Source organism: Vicia villosa, linkage group LG4 (assembly GCF_029867415.1).
Source record: "Vicia villosa cultivar HV-30 ecotype Madison, WI linkage group LG4, Vvil1.0, whole genome shotgun sequence".
Classification (NCBI taxonomy): Eukaryota; Viridiplantae; Streptophyta; class Magnoliopsida; order Fabales; family Fabaceae; genus Vicia; species Vicia villosa.
The window spans coordinates 98,894,907-98,909,032 of NC_081183.1; the positions used below are offsets into that span (position 1 = coordinate 98,894,907).

At 32.2% G+C, this 14,126-nt stretch overlaps 1 protein-coding gene across 2 annotated transcripts; it reads left to right on the forward strand.

Moving 5' to 3' along the window:
- Positions 1–1,905: 1,905 nt before the first annotated feature.
- On the forward strand, positions 1,906–10,231 carry LOC131595007 (protein FIP1-like). Of its 2 annotated transcripts, XM_058867221.1 has the most exons (14): positions 1,906–2,127; positions 2,224–2,315; positions 2,539–2,643; positions 3,855–3,904; positions 4,113–4,179; positions 4,386–4,458; positions 5,175–5,230; positions 7,295–7,391; positions 7,804–7,885; positions 8,001–8,063; positions 8,670–8,729; positions 9,512–9,604; positions 9,751–9,813; positions 9,927–10,231. In XM_058867221.1, exons 1-14 carry the CDS (start codon positions 2,072–2,074, stop codon positions 10,038–10,040), a joined length of 1,071 nt encoding a protein of 356 aa, XP_058723204.1. In that variant the 5' UTR covers positions 1,906–2,071; the 3' UTR covers positions 10,041–10,231. The 2 variants fall into 2 exon arrangements, with proteins under 2 accessions (XP_058723204.1, XP_058723205.1); XM_058867222.1 differs by lacking the exon at positions 1,906–2,127 and having other exon boundaries at positions 2,224–2,311.
- The last annotated feature ends 3,895 nt before the right edge of the window (positions 10,232–14,126 follow it).

The window sequence follows — 14,126 nt, forward strand, 5'->3', positions numbered from 1 at the left end:
TCTTTTCAGATACATATTTGATCTAGGAGGTCATGCGGTGTACTTCAGAAAGGTTGTTGCTATTATTTGTGAAAGACAAAGTTCTGTTCCTATTGGTTTTAATTAGGGGTGGCAAAACGGGCCGCCCGCCCCGCCCGCCGCCCGCCCCGCCTTATGACCGCCAAGATGGAGGGTTGGCGGGCGGCGGGCTTACCCGCCTATTTTTATTTATATTTTTTTTAATAGATTAATAAGCTTTTTTTACCTTTTAATTAAACTTTTCACTTATTTTTTAAAACAATTTTTTATAAAAGTAATTTTTTAACAAATTTACTCAAAAAAATATTACATATATTTATAAATAAATGTATAAAATAAACCATCAAGAATTGCAATTACTAGAATTAACTAAAAAAAGAGTGAGTTTTGGAGGAGGAGCGGGCTTTGGCGGGGCGGGTATGGCGGGCGGCGGGTTTTGGCGGGGCGGGCTTTGGCGAGCGGCGAGCCTAAAATCTCAACCCAACCCGCCATTTTTTTTAGGGTGCGCGGGCGGCCCGGCGGGCCCCGGCCCGTTTTGCCACCCCTAGTTTTAATGTTCTCATGCTATCATAACAAAGTAGTTTCTGAACTACTCATTAGACACATCATCAGAAGAACAAAGAAAAGAAAGTGATCTCTTCCAAGCTTACTACTTCAAATCAGAAGTACATCATTTGAAGATAAGATAAAAAAATCGAGTTTTTTTTTTATTTTTAAAATGAACAATTGAGTTTTCGGAAACACGGAAAATCGAGTTTTTTAATAAACAAAAATCAAGTTTTTTTCAGAAATACAAAATATTGAATTTTTTGGAAATATAAAAAATCGAGTTTTTTCGAAAAAATAAAAAATCGATTTAAAAATCGAGTTTTTTTTAAAATACAAAAGTTGACTTTTTGGAAACACAAAAAATCGATTTTTTTCTAAAAACGAAAAAAAATCAAGTTTTTTCAGAAATACAAAAAATTGTGTTTTTTAAAAAAAAAACAGAAAAAAAATCAAATTTTTTCGGAAATATAAAAAATTGAGTTTTTTTTCGAAAAAAATAGAAAATTGAGTTATTTCGAAAAAGAAAATAAATCTATTATTTTTGAAAATTCAAAAAATTGAGTTTTGAAAAATCGATGTTGATGTTAATGGATTGATTGAATGAATTTTTTACTTAATGGATGAATTCAATTTAATTTTTTTTTAAATTTAATGGATTGTTTATGGATTAATGAATTGTTTTGATCTATCCATTAACAATCTAATCCATATCCATTTTGCCACCTCTAGTCTATTCTAATATAAAATATTTACTCTTAGAATATTTTTGGATTGATGGAATATAATGAAATAAAATAAAATTATATTCCATCATTCGAATTGATTAAAAAAAGATGGAATGAAGATGAAATGCATTCTATTCCATATTTTTTGTACCGTCTTATTTGGGTGGAATAATAAAATTATTCTATTTTATCATGCCATATCCAAATAATTGAATGACATCTTTATTTTATTCCGTTCCGTTCTATCTCGTTCTGCTTTATTCTGCTCGGGTATTTTTTATTTTTTTAGTATCCAACAGATATAGCCTTAATGCCATTCAATATCAAAGTTATCTATAGTCCATTAATAGAAAAATTATGGACTTCCGAGAAGAATAACCAACCATCTATTATATACTACAATTGGTACTCTTATTCTTTCTCTCATTAATTAATGAGTGACAACTTTCTTATACGATACTAGATTTTAAAAGAAAAACTAAAATATAAATAAAAGAATGTTAATAGAGAATCACAACATAAAAACACTTAATCATTAAATAAAGTACATAAAAATAATAAATAAAAAATAAAAATTTTGAATAACTATTACAAGTGAGTTTTGATATACTCAATGATAATGTTAATAGATCAACATAGCAAACAACAAAATCCAGATTGCTAACCAAATTCACAAATGACATTACTGGCTTCATTCATCAACAACACCCTTCTCAACTCCACCATCCTTTTCCCAAACCCTTGATTTCAATTCACCGATTCCCTCACTCATCACCGCGATGGCAACGGAGAGATTCTCTTCTCCGCCATCCACATCGCAAGAGGAAAATGCTCTGTAAGTAATCAAACACGCTCCGATTTAGTTCCGATTTTTCAATTTGTACAAATCAACCTCTCCGATTTGATTTTCGTGTTTTGCATTTTGATGTAGCTTTCTCGATATACTTCATGAAGCTCCTTTGTTCGCTCATCGCAAGCCTGCAAGAATCGTTGGGAGTGTTATCTATTGCATACTATTGGCAAGTTGATTTGATAATCTTTGATATTCTTCGATGATGATTTGTTATTTTTGTTGAATTTGATGGTTTGACCTGATGATAATTTAAGAAAATGAAATTGATTAATTATAAATGTATAATGATCACGCTCGCCTTCAATCTGAAGTGTCTGTGTTACGTAGGTTTGTTGTGTTGAGAATAGCGTAATAGTGTGATGATTTGCTTATTGTTTGTTCCATTTTAGGCAGGTTATATTACTTTGGCTGTTGGAGCTCAATGGATATTTCGTCCCGTGCAAGGATTGATTTCTCCGGTGTTATGTAGTTGTGATGTTCTTCTTATGCTGTTGACAGGTGCGGTTGGAACTGGAACTAATGTGTTTAGTTATTCTTAGTTCGTGTATTTGGATGTGCATAGTTTTTTGATTGGCATATTGCGTTTGTTGAGTTTTTCAGAAGAAATTAGTTCATAGTTCTAGGCTGATGTTCGTTGAATTTGGCTTTGGGTAATGGAATAATGTTTTCTGCATTGTTGCTGTTTTATTCTTGAAAGAATTTCCACTGTTGGTGAAGTGTATTTTCATAAAGTTCAAAAAGTTGTTTCATTTTGGAACAATGAATCGGAATGCTTGTGTGTGTGATAATGTTCCTTCTTTCTGTTAATGTGTGTTGCAAATTTTGTTCTCACAGTTTCAGATAACTAATAAATGTTTTCCAGTTTTAAATTGTATTACTTTAAAATGTAAAAGAACTCATGCAGAGTATTTTACTTACTAAAGAGTGGTGATGGAGCAGTCTAGCAAATCGGAGTCCTAATGCACCCCCTGACCTCAACAATTTAAAACTATATTTGTATCTTTCTTCATAGCTTGAATTTGATAGAAATATGTAATTGTTATTCATTGCTTAATACATTGATATGGCTACTGACTAGTTGTACCCTTGTTGCATTTTTTAAAAGAAAGAAGCTTTATGATTAATTTTTGCTATAACCATTTTATCCAATAATTGAATGTGAGGGTGAATATCTTCCCATGGTTAAATAAGAGTGGCACCTAATGAATTTGATGAGTAGTTCTTTAGAAGGTAACATAGAAAAAAGGAAATAAGTATGAGAATATACTATCACCCCATCCTCTCACCCGCAGTTTGCTGCATATTTCACTTTGGTCCCTTAAAGCTTGGGGGGAACCCAAATTAGACCCCTGTAGACTACTGAAAATTTTCAATGTATTGACATGTTATTACTTAATAAATCTAATATTCAATGTAGACACTTTGAGATTTGTAAAACCTAATTAAATCCCTACGGAATCCAAACTCAAGTGCAAACAATGCTTTGGAGTTTACGTTTTTTGGGGTGGATTAAATGGGCTAAAAGCTCCTTTGGAGTTTATATTATTGTCTTTGTTAATGGTAATATGTAGAATTAATACTATTTATCTAGCTGAAATAATCTTAATAAGTGTTATTTTACTAAGCATCAAAAGCTTCTGCAGTTCTGCTAGTTAAGATTTAAAGCACATTTTTATTGGGGTTCATATGCTGTGCCTTTACTGTTTCAGGAATCTTTCAACAATATCTAGTTTATCAAGTGCATAAGATACGGTTGCAGGTAATTTATTCAATTGCTAGTACTTTTTTGTCACTGTAGTATCTTCACTGATAGAATAGAACTCTGGAATCTGAAAGTTCAATTCAGTTAGATCTATAAAACATTAAAATTACCGAAAGAAATTTTTCTACAAAGATCTTTGAAGGTTTCTTTTACATTTATCTTTTCCTGTTTAATTTTGTTTTTAATTATTGACGTGATTTCTCAGGGCTATTATAGTTTCAGCCAGAAGTTGAAATTTATTGTTCGCATACCCTTTGCCATTACAGCTTATGGTACGCATTTCAGTGCTTGGACTTTTTAAACTTTTAGATGATACTTACCTTGTGAAGTCAATTGATACATGTGACAACTTTCAAGTTCCAAGTCAACCCAAGAGCTTAAGATGTTGGAGGCACATGAATGTTTTCAACATGCATAGTTTATATTTTGAGTTCTTAATTATGATGCAAATATTCTCAACAATTTGATTTTATTCCAGGTACTGCTGCAATGCTACTTGTTATAGTCTGGAAACCTTACACTGGTTTTCTGTCAATCTCTGCAATATTGAGGTACTATCATCATTTGGTCATACTTGTCCATTTAAGACATTTTCTATGGGATATATTCAATGGAATTAAGAAATGGAATATCAGCAAGAGAATGTTGCTTCTAAATATGAAGGACTGGTTAATGTGAATCTTTATCAATAGAAAATTGGTTATAAATTTGATTGATGATTAAATGCTACAAATTATATTTTTTGTTGGAGATGGCGCATGTTGTTTTGAAGCACAACAAAGACAACAAGGCTTTTTTGCATGTTTGATTGAATGAGTATACCTAATCTTATCATAGTATTATAGTAAGATGGCTTTGCTAGTAGACAGTGATGCTCAATACATTGCAATTTTTGGAACTTTTAGCTGCAACCAACTTGGTAGGGGATCAAGAGTTTGGTTGTTTACTTCCTCTTGTTTGGGCTTTTTAGCAGTTGTACTTTTAACTTGGCCGTAATCAAATGAAATTTGATTTTTCATATCATGCAGTGATTTTTTTAATTAATATTGTTTGTTCTTGATTTTTCTTATTTATTTAGGATTGAGTATATGCATCCCTATAAATAGGGATTAGTTTAGTATTTTGTATGAAGTTGATATCAATTAAGATATTATCAATAATATTAAAAGTCTTTATATTTATCTGATCATTTTATCTAAAACTTCACAACTGCAACATTTACCTTCTTAGGTGTTTGTCTTATTTTGGTTGTCTGAAAACTCTGCAGGATTATTATGGTAGTCGAAGCATTATGTGCTGGATGTTTTATGAGCCTTTATATTGGTAAATTATAATCCTTTTGTATTTTCATGTCTTGGCTAGAAATTTCCTATTAAGATTAACTTTTATGGTGCAAAAAAATTCTATAAAAAATAGAAAATGTTAAACACGTATAAGAACACTTAAAGGAATGTTTTCAGCCTTCAGGTGCCACGGCCGATCAAATGAATGGTAAAACTAGGAACATTTATTGATATGCAGTAAATTATATACAGAAATATTAAACAATTTTAAGGTTTGTTCTGTTTGAAAAACGGTAATGTATTGGGTGAGTCTTGGGGAGGGGAGGACAGCACCCTAATTGGCCGAAAGATCTGGATATATTTATTGCATTATACCCATCTACCATCAGTGTTGTCTATGGCGGATTGCGGAAAATAGCGGCGAACCAAAAATCCGTCATAAAAATATGGCGGATGGCGGAACGGGAAATTGTGGAAGCATGACGAACAAACAAAAAACATTATATATACACACAAAAAACAGTGACAGCACCAAAAAAACCAAAAAACTGACTTCATAAAACTTAAAAAACAGAATTATATAGGTAGAAAATAGAATTCATATCTCAGTTTTTCAAAATAGACATTATAAGGTAAATAAAATAGATGGGGGCATTTCTCAAATACTTAAAAACAGAACTGAAAAATAATAGTAATAACAACGTAACATAAACACGAAATAAAAATTGTATATACCAAACAGAAGAAAACTTAAAGTAGTAACAGATCACTAATAAAGAGAGAAATATAGAATACTAAAAAAACCAAGCTTGAGAAAAAACTAGAACTAAAAAATAAGCAGCAGTAGCATAACTTGTAACCGACACAAGAAAAAGAAGATCATTAGAGAAGAAGAGATACACAAGTGGAACATAAGAAGAACAACATAGTAAATCATATGAAAAAATAAAAGAGAAAAAAAAACCAGAAGAATACACATAGGGAGAAGAAGAAACGTGGATAATAGAAAGGTTGCAGCGTGTTTTAGTTTTATAAATATTTAATCAGAGTAATTATCTATATTCTGAAGTCCGGACTCGGACACGGACACGGGACACGAGGACAGTGCTAATGTAAAAAATATAGGACATGGACACGGCTATATATATTTTATATATTAATAAAATAATACAATTTATGAGCATAATTTATAAAGAGTTTAAAACGAGAATCAAAATTTATGTATAATTAAACTTAGTACTCTCGATCAACATAAAAAAAAAAAGACTTAAATTGAGTATTTTCAATTAAGAAAGAAAAAAGAATGAGTATCGGAAGAAAAATAGTGAAATACGGGTGGGGGTGACGGTGGAATACCGACGTGTGGCGAAGCGGCATGCGGTAAAGATGAAAACAATCAAAGAAGATGAGAACAAACAGAGAAGATGAAGAAACAAGGAATACGAGTTGTTTTTATAGTAGGGGAAATAAAATATGAAAGATAAAAAAACGTTTTTATTTTTTAAAATTCTGAGAATTTGAGAGGTTGATATTTCCGTTATTTGAAATAGTGTGTCGTATCTGTGTCCGTTACATTTTAATTATTTTTTCGTTGGACACTTCAAAAAATGTCTAATACGTGTCGTACATGTGTCGGTGTCCGATACGTGTCCGGTGCGGGGACACGCCTTCTGATTGGTGTGTCGGCGCTTCATAGTCTGTATTTAATGAGGCTTATTGGTATTTAATCAGAATTATCATTAGGGTTGAGTAAATAAATACCCAGACAGAAATTTTCAGATTTTTTTAAAAAATAACGCAATATCCACATACCGCCATGAACCTTAAACTCGTGGCGGCCGCCATGGCGCCGCAATGCAAAATCCGTAACGCCATAACTTTTCCATGGCGCTATTTTGAATTTCCGCAACCACAATCCGCCATGGCGCCACCATGGCCGCAATTTGACAACACTGTCTACCGTGCTGGTTGAGTTGAATATTTATGTATTTTGTTCAAATTCACTTTACTTTTATAATTATAAGATCTTATTTTTGTATAGTAGTTATCGTAGTATAGCTTTATGTAATGTAATTCTTTCTATGTGCATTTTTTGTACATGCAGGCTACATACACCAGTACAATTCATTAAACTCTCATCCTGATGTTCTGAAGTCCTTATATTCACCACTACAACCAGCAAGTTCTTTGGAGGGTCTAAGGCAAACATTTTGTAATTTAGTTTCTTTCTAATTAACTTCATTGTTCAATATCCATGTTTAATTCTCAAACCACAAAATTAGAATTTTGTTTGGCAAACTAGTATTTCTGGAAGCATGGTCTACTTGGTACCTTTTATGCACTCCATTCATGTTATGCAAAAGTCCGAATGCAAATCACATTTTCAAACACGTCAATCATTGGGTTCCTACTTCCTGGATTGTGAAGACCACAATTAGAAACTTTGTCTGGCAAACCATAGTAGTATTTCTGAATGCACAACAATCTACCTTTTATGCATCCATTCATGTTACACAATAAAATCCAAATTGCATTTGCAAACACATATGAAACACTGGGTTCTTGGATCGTGAAGAATGTAAACTGTGTAATTAGTATATCTTAATGCAACAGGTACCATGATGGTAGGCTCTCTGATCAGCAAATGGCTTTGTTGCAATATCAGCGTGAAAATCTTCATTTTTTGAGTGAGGAGGTATCTCAGGGTTCGAAGCGTTCATTAATTATTTGATTTTATACATTTTAATTCGTACTGACAGTGTAGATGTTTTACTGCACATAAATTAATTGATTAACATTTTGTCTTGCAGATTCTTCGTTTGCAAGAGTCTTTAAGCAAATATGAACGAACTGAGGATCGGAGCACACCTCAGGTAATAATGGATACAGAAAAACTATTTCTCTTTCTAGTCTTCTTTACTAAGTCAACTTAACTTTAAATTCTTATGTGTTATGTCTCTAACAGCGAGCATGTGTTGTGGCTTATTCAGCTAGAATATTCAATATGAGATAGAAAAGGTCTATTGAATTATTAGATTTTAAGCGATGCACTGCAATCTGAATTCATCTTGTGATGTGAACCAGAGTACCATATTATTGTCATCTACTCCATTGATAGTTGAAACATTATTTTCCTTAGGAAGGACAGGGTCTCAAATTTAGCAAAGCCTAGACTTGAGAGACTTATGTGTCATGTCAGGGTAAACCTGGTAACGTTTGAGCCTAACTGCTGAACTTGAGCCCATAAGCCACTCAAGCTTACTGAGCCGAGCTTGCACCCTGTTCATTTTCAAGCCTTGAAGGCCAAATCGAAATGAGCTACGTTTGAATTGTATAGTTTAGTCAAATCAAACATACAGTTCACATAAGCAAGCAGTGGAAATCTCCATACATGCATAGTTGTTAACAACTCTTTGTTTTCGTAAACATTTGTGGCTCCATATTTTTCTTTTTGAGGAAACAAATTGCTGATATTTCAGGTTGACCTTGCTCATCTACTAGCAGCTCGTGATCAAGAATTGCGTACAATTTCTGCAGAGGTAACTATTATCTGTTTTAATTTTAAATGTTCTTGCAGACAACTACAAGTACCCAGCTACTCTCCTAACTAGGTTGCAATACGTTTACATTAAGATATCTCTAGTAACTGGGTTGGACAGTTAAGTGAATTGTAGAGCCTAAGGTAGGTTGAACAGTTAAGGGATGAAAGCTAAGGTGGTTGTTTGAAGTTGATTTATCCAGGTTGTGATCTTTTTTTCAATCCCAGCCTGAAAATGCTGGCTAATCTGCAATGTTCCAAGGACGCCATTTATCATGAGATTATATGAATTGTGAGATCCCATATGTGCAAATAGAGCAATGAGTTAAATATTTTGCTCTAGATATTTATGACCTCTAAGTTTTTTTCAGAATCAGTTTTACTTATGTTAACTTCCAAAAGAAATGATTTTTTGCTGCTACATCAAATTCGGCATACTTAACATTATGATCAATCAGATATTAATATTTATTTATCTGAGAAGTTAGTGGATTGTTAGTTTAACACTGAATCAATAAATCAGTGATTTGAACGACATCTCTTATCCCATCCCACCATCTCATTTTTTGAATATCTACATGAATTAGCGGAGTTCCACATTGGATGAGATATAGCATGATAAAGTGTTATTAAGTGCGAGACATCTATCATCTTACAAACTGATTTAGTAAGGTTGAGTTGGGTCCCACCCAAATTCTAAGAATTTAACAAAATGAATCCAGTCATCAGATATTCAACTCCGTTTACTCAAAACTAAAGGTATCCTTGCTCGAAATTTTACAGATGAACCAAATGCAATCTGAACTAAGGCTTGCGCGGTCTTTAATTGCTGAAAGGGACTCAGAGACCCAACGTGTCCGCATGACCAACAATCAGGTATCTTGCAGGTTTAACTAATACTGAAAAGGAGTTACTATGTTTTTTTTCCACCAATTTTATGGAAATTAAAAATACATTTAGTCCTGCTTTGAATGATATATATTAGATGCTCATAGTAGAATCTGGCTATTATGATATAACAGTATGTAGAAGAGAATGAAAGACTCAGAGCTATTTTAGGAGAATGGAGCACCCGAGCTGCCAAGGTATTATTTGTAATAAGTGTACACGAATATCCATCAAATGTTAGAATAATCATTTGAGCTTTATGGTTGTTAAGATATTCTGCTAAAACCATTTATTAATGATATTTTGAAAGCTTGAGCGAGCACTGGAGACCGAGCGAATGTCAAATATTGAATTACAAAGGAAGATTTCAGCTCTAAGAAGCCAGACACATATGTCAGCAGAAGCAAATGATCAAGGCGGTTAATTCACTAAGTAGTTCATGTGGAGCATTTCACTTCGTTCTCTCTGTTAAAAACATGCAGTGAATTTGTATCCGCAGAACCATCACTCTTGTGTGGAAATCCATTGTACATATACTATATCAGTTTCAAACAGGGTTTAACTTTTGTAGTCATTGAGGCAAATATGTTCATCTTTTAATTTCTTTTCTTTCTATTATAGGTGTTCAGTTTAGTTTTAACTTGAATGTGAAAAAGAAAAAATCCACAGCTTAATGTAATTTTTTAAGTGATAATCCCATAAGTCTTTAAATTGTTCTCAACGTAAAATATTCTCAATGTGAATATTTTAAGTTCTGCATAGCACGAAAAGCACTTAAGTTTTGTTGTTAGATATTTTTTGTGTGGACTATTCCCAAAAATAGTTTTTAAAAAAAAAATGTATATGTTGAAAATAAATTATTTTAAATAAGCTTTTGAGGAAGTCATTTTTAATAAAAGGGAGAGAAATATCTTTATAGTTTATATTTCTCAACTATATTAATAAAAAAAATTAACATGTATAATTTTTAACTTAGATATTTTTTCAATTATAATTTACTTTTTTTTTTCTAAAATCTATAAAAAAAATAGTAAGAGGCATTCTAGCTCCATTTCTTGGGTCTCTTATGTACTATGCGTGTTGTCAAAAATGTCTTCTGTAAATATTTCTTCGAAAACTTTTTTTTTTAATTTTGTCAAGTGGCTAAGAGATTAGATTTCGAGATCTACTGACATATTTAAAAAGTAATCTTCAAATTATTTACATTAAAAATAATTTTTAGATAATTTAAATAAATGGGTCGTGAGATGTTGTCATGTATGGATTAAAAATTGATTGCCGCTACAATTAGTCATTAAAGTTATTAAGTCTTACAATTAAAATTTAATGATTTCAGTAGTGATATATAAAGGGGAATATTTTTATGGAAGGAAAACGTGAGTAGAAAATTAATGGGAAGGAAGAAATTTTTTTGTTTGTTTTGATTGAAAAGTGGATAAAAAAATTAAAAGGAGAGAAAGCTAGATAAAAGGCACAAATATTTTTCAATCAATATTTTCAATTAAAATATCTAGTTTTCTGTCCTTTGGTCATAAGTTATGTATGTTTGCTTCAGTCACGATGGAAGGCACAATTTCTTCTCTAAGCTCTACTAAAACTTCTTTCCACGCTCAATCAACTTTTCTATTTCAAAATATTTGTTTGTTTTTGTACATCAAAATGAGTAAAAGAATATGTAATTTAAGGTAATGTCTATGTATTTAATTTCTCATTATTCACACTAATCTGGTTTGTTGTCTAAAAAATGAACGTTGCATTCGAAAATACATTTTTCAAATTTTTGTTGAATGTCATCCAGAACTATATTGGCTTTAGATATGATGCACTCTAATGTTGTCCCTAAAGTTATTATGTTTGCGGATGCCAAATTGGTTGGTGTCGCGAAAGATGTCGGAAAACAATTTGCAAATGAACATGAGTTTGTTGTTCGTGATCATATGCTCCAAATGATGCACACTAAGGCTACCAAATTGGGGTTCAATATTGTAATCAAATGGTCAGATATAGGTTCAGATATAATAAATGCATTTGTGATACTGACATGCAAATGAAGTGGCAAGTACACAATCATGTCCGGAAGTTAAAATGGGATGACACCGATATAAGGAAATGTGAGTGTCCTTTTAAAACGGGATGACACCGATTTAAGCAAATGAAGTGGCAAGTACACAATCATATTCGGAAGTTAAAACGGGATGACATTAATTTAAGAAAATGTGAGTGTCCTTTTAAGTTTCGTGGATATCTTATGGTGAATAACACATGGAGGTTTAATGTGATTTGTGGTACACATAATCAGGTCATGTGTCACAAGTTAGTCGATCATACCATTGCATGTCGCCTTAAGACTGGGGAGAATGAGATTGTTTCTGACATGACATTGAACATGGTGCAACCTAAAAATATACTTGCAACTTTAAAACAAAAAAAATCTCAAAAAATCTCAAATATCAAGCAAGTATACATTGTTCTGGCTGAAACAACAAGGTGATAAGAGAGGATATAACTGAAATGAAACAATAGCTTAAGCTTTTGGATAATAACCATTATGTATCTAGGTACAAAGTGTACAAGGATGGAGAAAACGTTTGAGATATATTTTGGATTCATCCTGATTTCATAAAGTTGTTCAACACATTTCTTACTGCATCCATTTTTTATTCAACATATAAGACCAGCAAGTACATACTTCCACGATTGGAAATTGTTCGTGTTACTTTTGTAGAAAAGACTTTTTCGGTTGGGTTTACATTTTTTAAAAGTGAAAAGAGGACAATATTGTTTGTTGGTGTTAATTTTAAGTAAGTACTACCTCCGTTCCTTTTTATAAGAGAAAATTCACTTTTTAGATTCATTGAATAATCAATGTATCTAGTCTATAAAGAGACCAAATACATTAGTTATTCAATGAACCTAAAAAATGACTTGTCTCTTATAAAAAGGAACGGAGGTAGTATATTATTTAACAAAAATAAGGAAAGGGTGAGATAAAAGCGCGTTAGATACCTGGGAAAAATTTAAGTAAATAGTGGCGGTTGAAACCACCATTTTAGTAATAATATTACGACCTTTGTTAAAACCGCCGTAATCAACCGTAAATTGTGGCCTTTTAATCTAAAATCCGTAACTTAACCGCCATAATTTACGCGTTTTTTTGTAGTGAATGTTACTTGGACTTTAGAAGTGTGTCAAACTATGTTGAATAACCAAGAAACACGCCTAAGGTCATTGTCATCGGTCGCAATACCGCACTGATGAATTTGGTTGCAAAGGTGTTTCCTATATCACATGCATTACTTTGTAGGTATCACATAACAAAGAATGTGAGAAGTAGATTTAAGCCTTCGGTGGGGACCAAGCAAACAAAAAGGTGAAGATGAGAAAATGGTCAAAGCAGACGTGATATTGGAATGCATAATTGATGCTTGGAATGTTATAATAAATTCTTATTCGAAAGAGTTATATGTTGATTATGTTATACATTTCAGGAAGGTGTGTGAGAAATATTCAAATTTATTGAAATGTGTTAAAAATACAATTCTAGACCATGTGAAAAAGGAGATTGTTTGTGCTTAGACTGATCAGGTTAGACACTTTGGAAATACAAGAACTAACTGAGTTGAATTTTCCCATGCTACATTGAAGAATTTGTTGGGAAATAGTAGAAGTGATTTATGTAGAGATTGAGACTCAATGAATTAAATTATCCAAAATCAGCATAGTAAGATACATATATTTTTTGGTAGCAACATTATAGTTTTAAAACATAGATTCTGAGACAACAATGTTTATTCACAGTTGGTGGGAAATATAACACGAACAGGATTGGATTTTATTTTTCACAAAGCCAAACAAATTAAGAAATTAGGTTCGGATAGCTCAAAATATGATTGTACACTTACGAAGACATATAATCTTTTTATGTGCTTGTTTAATTTCAATGAAGGTGAAACTTGATAGTCTAATACGAATGGATGATGTTTACACCCACTAGAAAAAGCTCTGGTTTGATGATGATGGTGTGATGAAGGGCGGTAAATAGAATAAATCTATCTTGATTGAATGGGAAGTGATTAAAGAGAGATTTTTGAAAGTCCATGACAACAAGAAACTCCACATTAGAGTGCCCCTCCTCAAAATTCAACCGATCGCATTATGTGTATTGGGTGGCTTTCAAAATCACTTTATTTTGTTCAAGTTTATTTGAAACCGAGATACCCTATACCATTGACATTACTGAAGTGGACATCTCATTCAACAAAGGAAGTTGAAACTTGGCCAATTTTTGTGTGGATATGATGCAAGAATTCACCATTTTGAGCGAGATTGAAATAGAATCAAATAAACAAAAATCAAAGTTGGAACCACCCATAGATATCGATTTAGAAGGTGACACATGTTTTGATTCATTGATATTAACGATGTAGTCTCTATACATTTTCATACATTAAATGTCTATTTTAGTTGTTTGCATTTTTCAATATTTTTGTGTTTCATAATAGGTTTTGTT

Coding starts and splice junctions, on each gene's coding strand:
- LOC131595007 (XM_058867221.1), top strand. CDS start 2,072: ATGGCAACGGAGAGATTCTCTTCTCCGCCATCCACATCGCAAGAGGAA. Junction 3,905..4,112: donor TGCATAAGATACGGTTGCAG/GTAATTTATTCA, acceptor GTGATTTCTCAG/GGCTATTATAGTTTCAGCCA. Junction 8,064..8,669: donor AGGATCGGAGCACACCTCAG/GTAATAATGGAT, acceptor CTGATATTTCAG/GTTGACCTTGCTCATCTACT.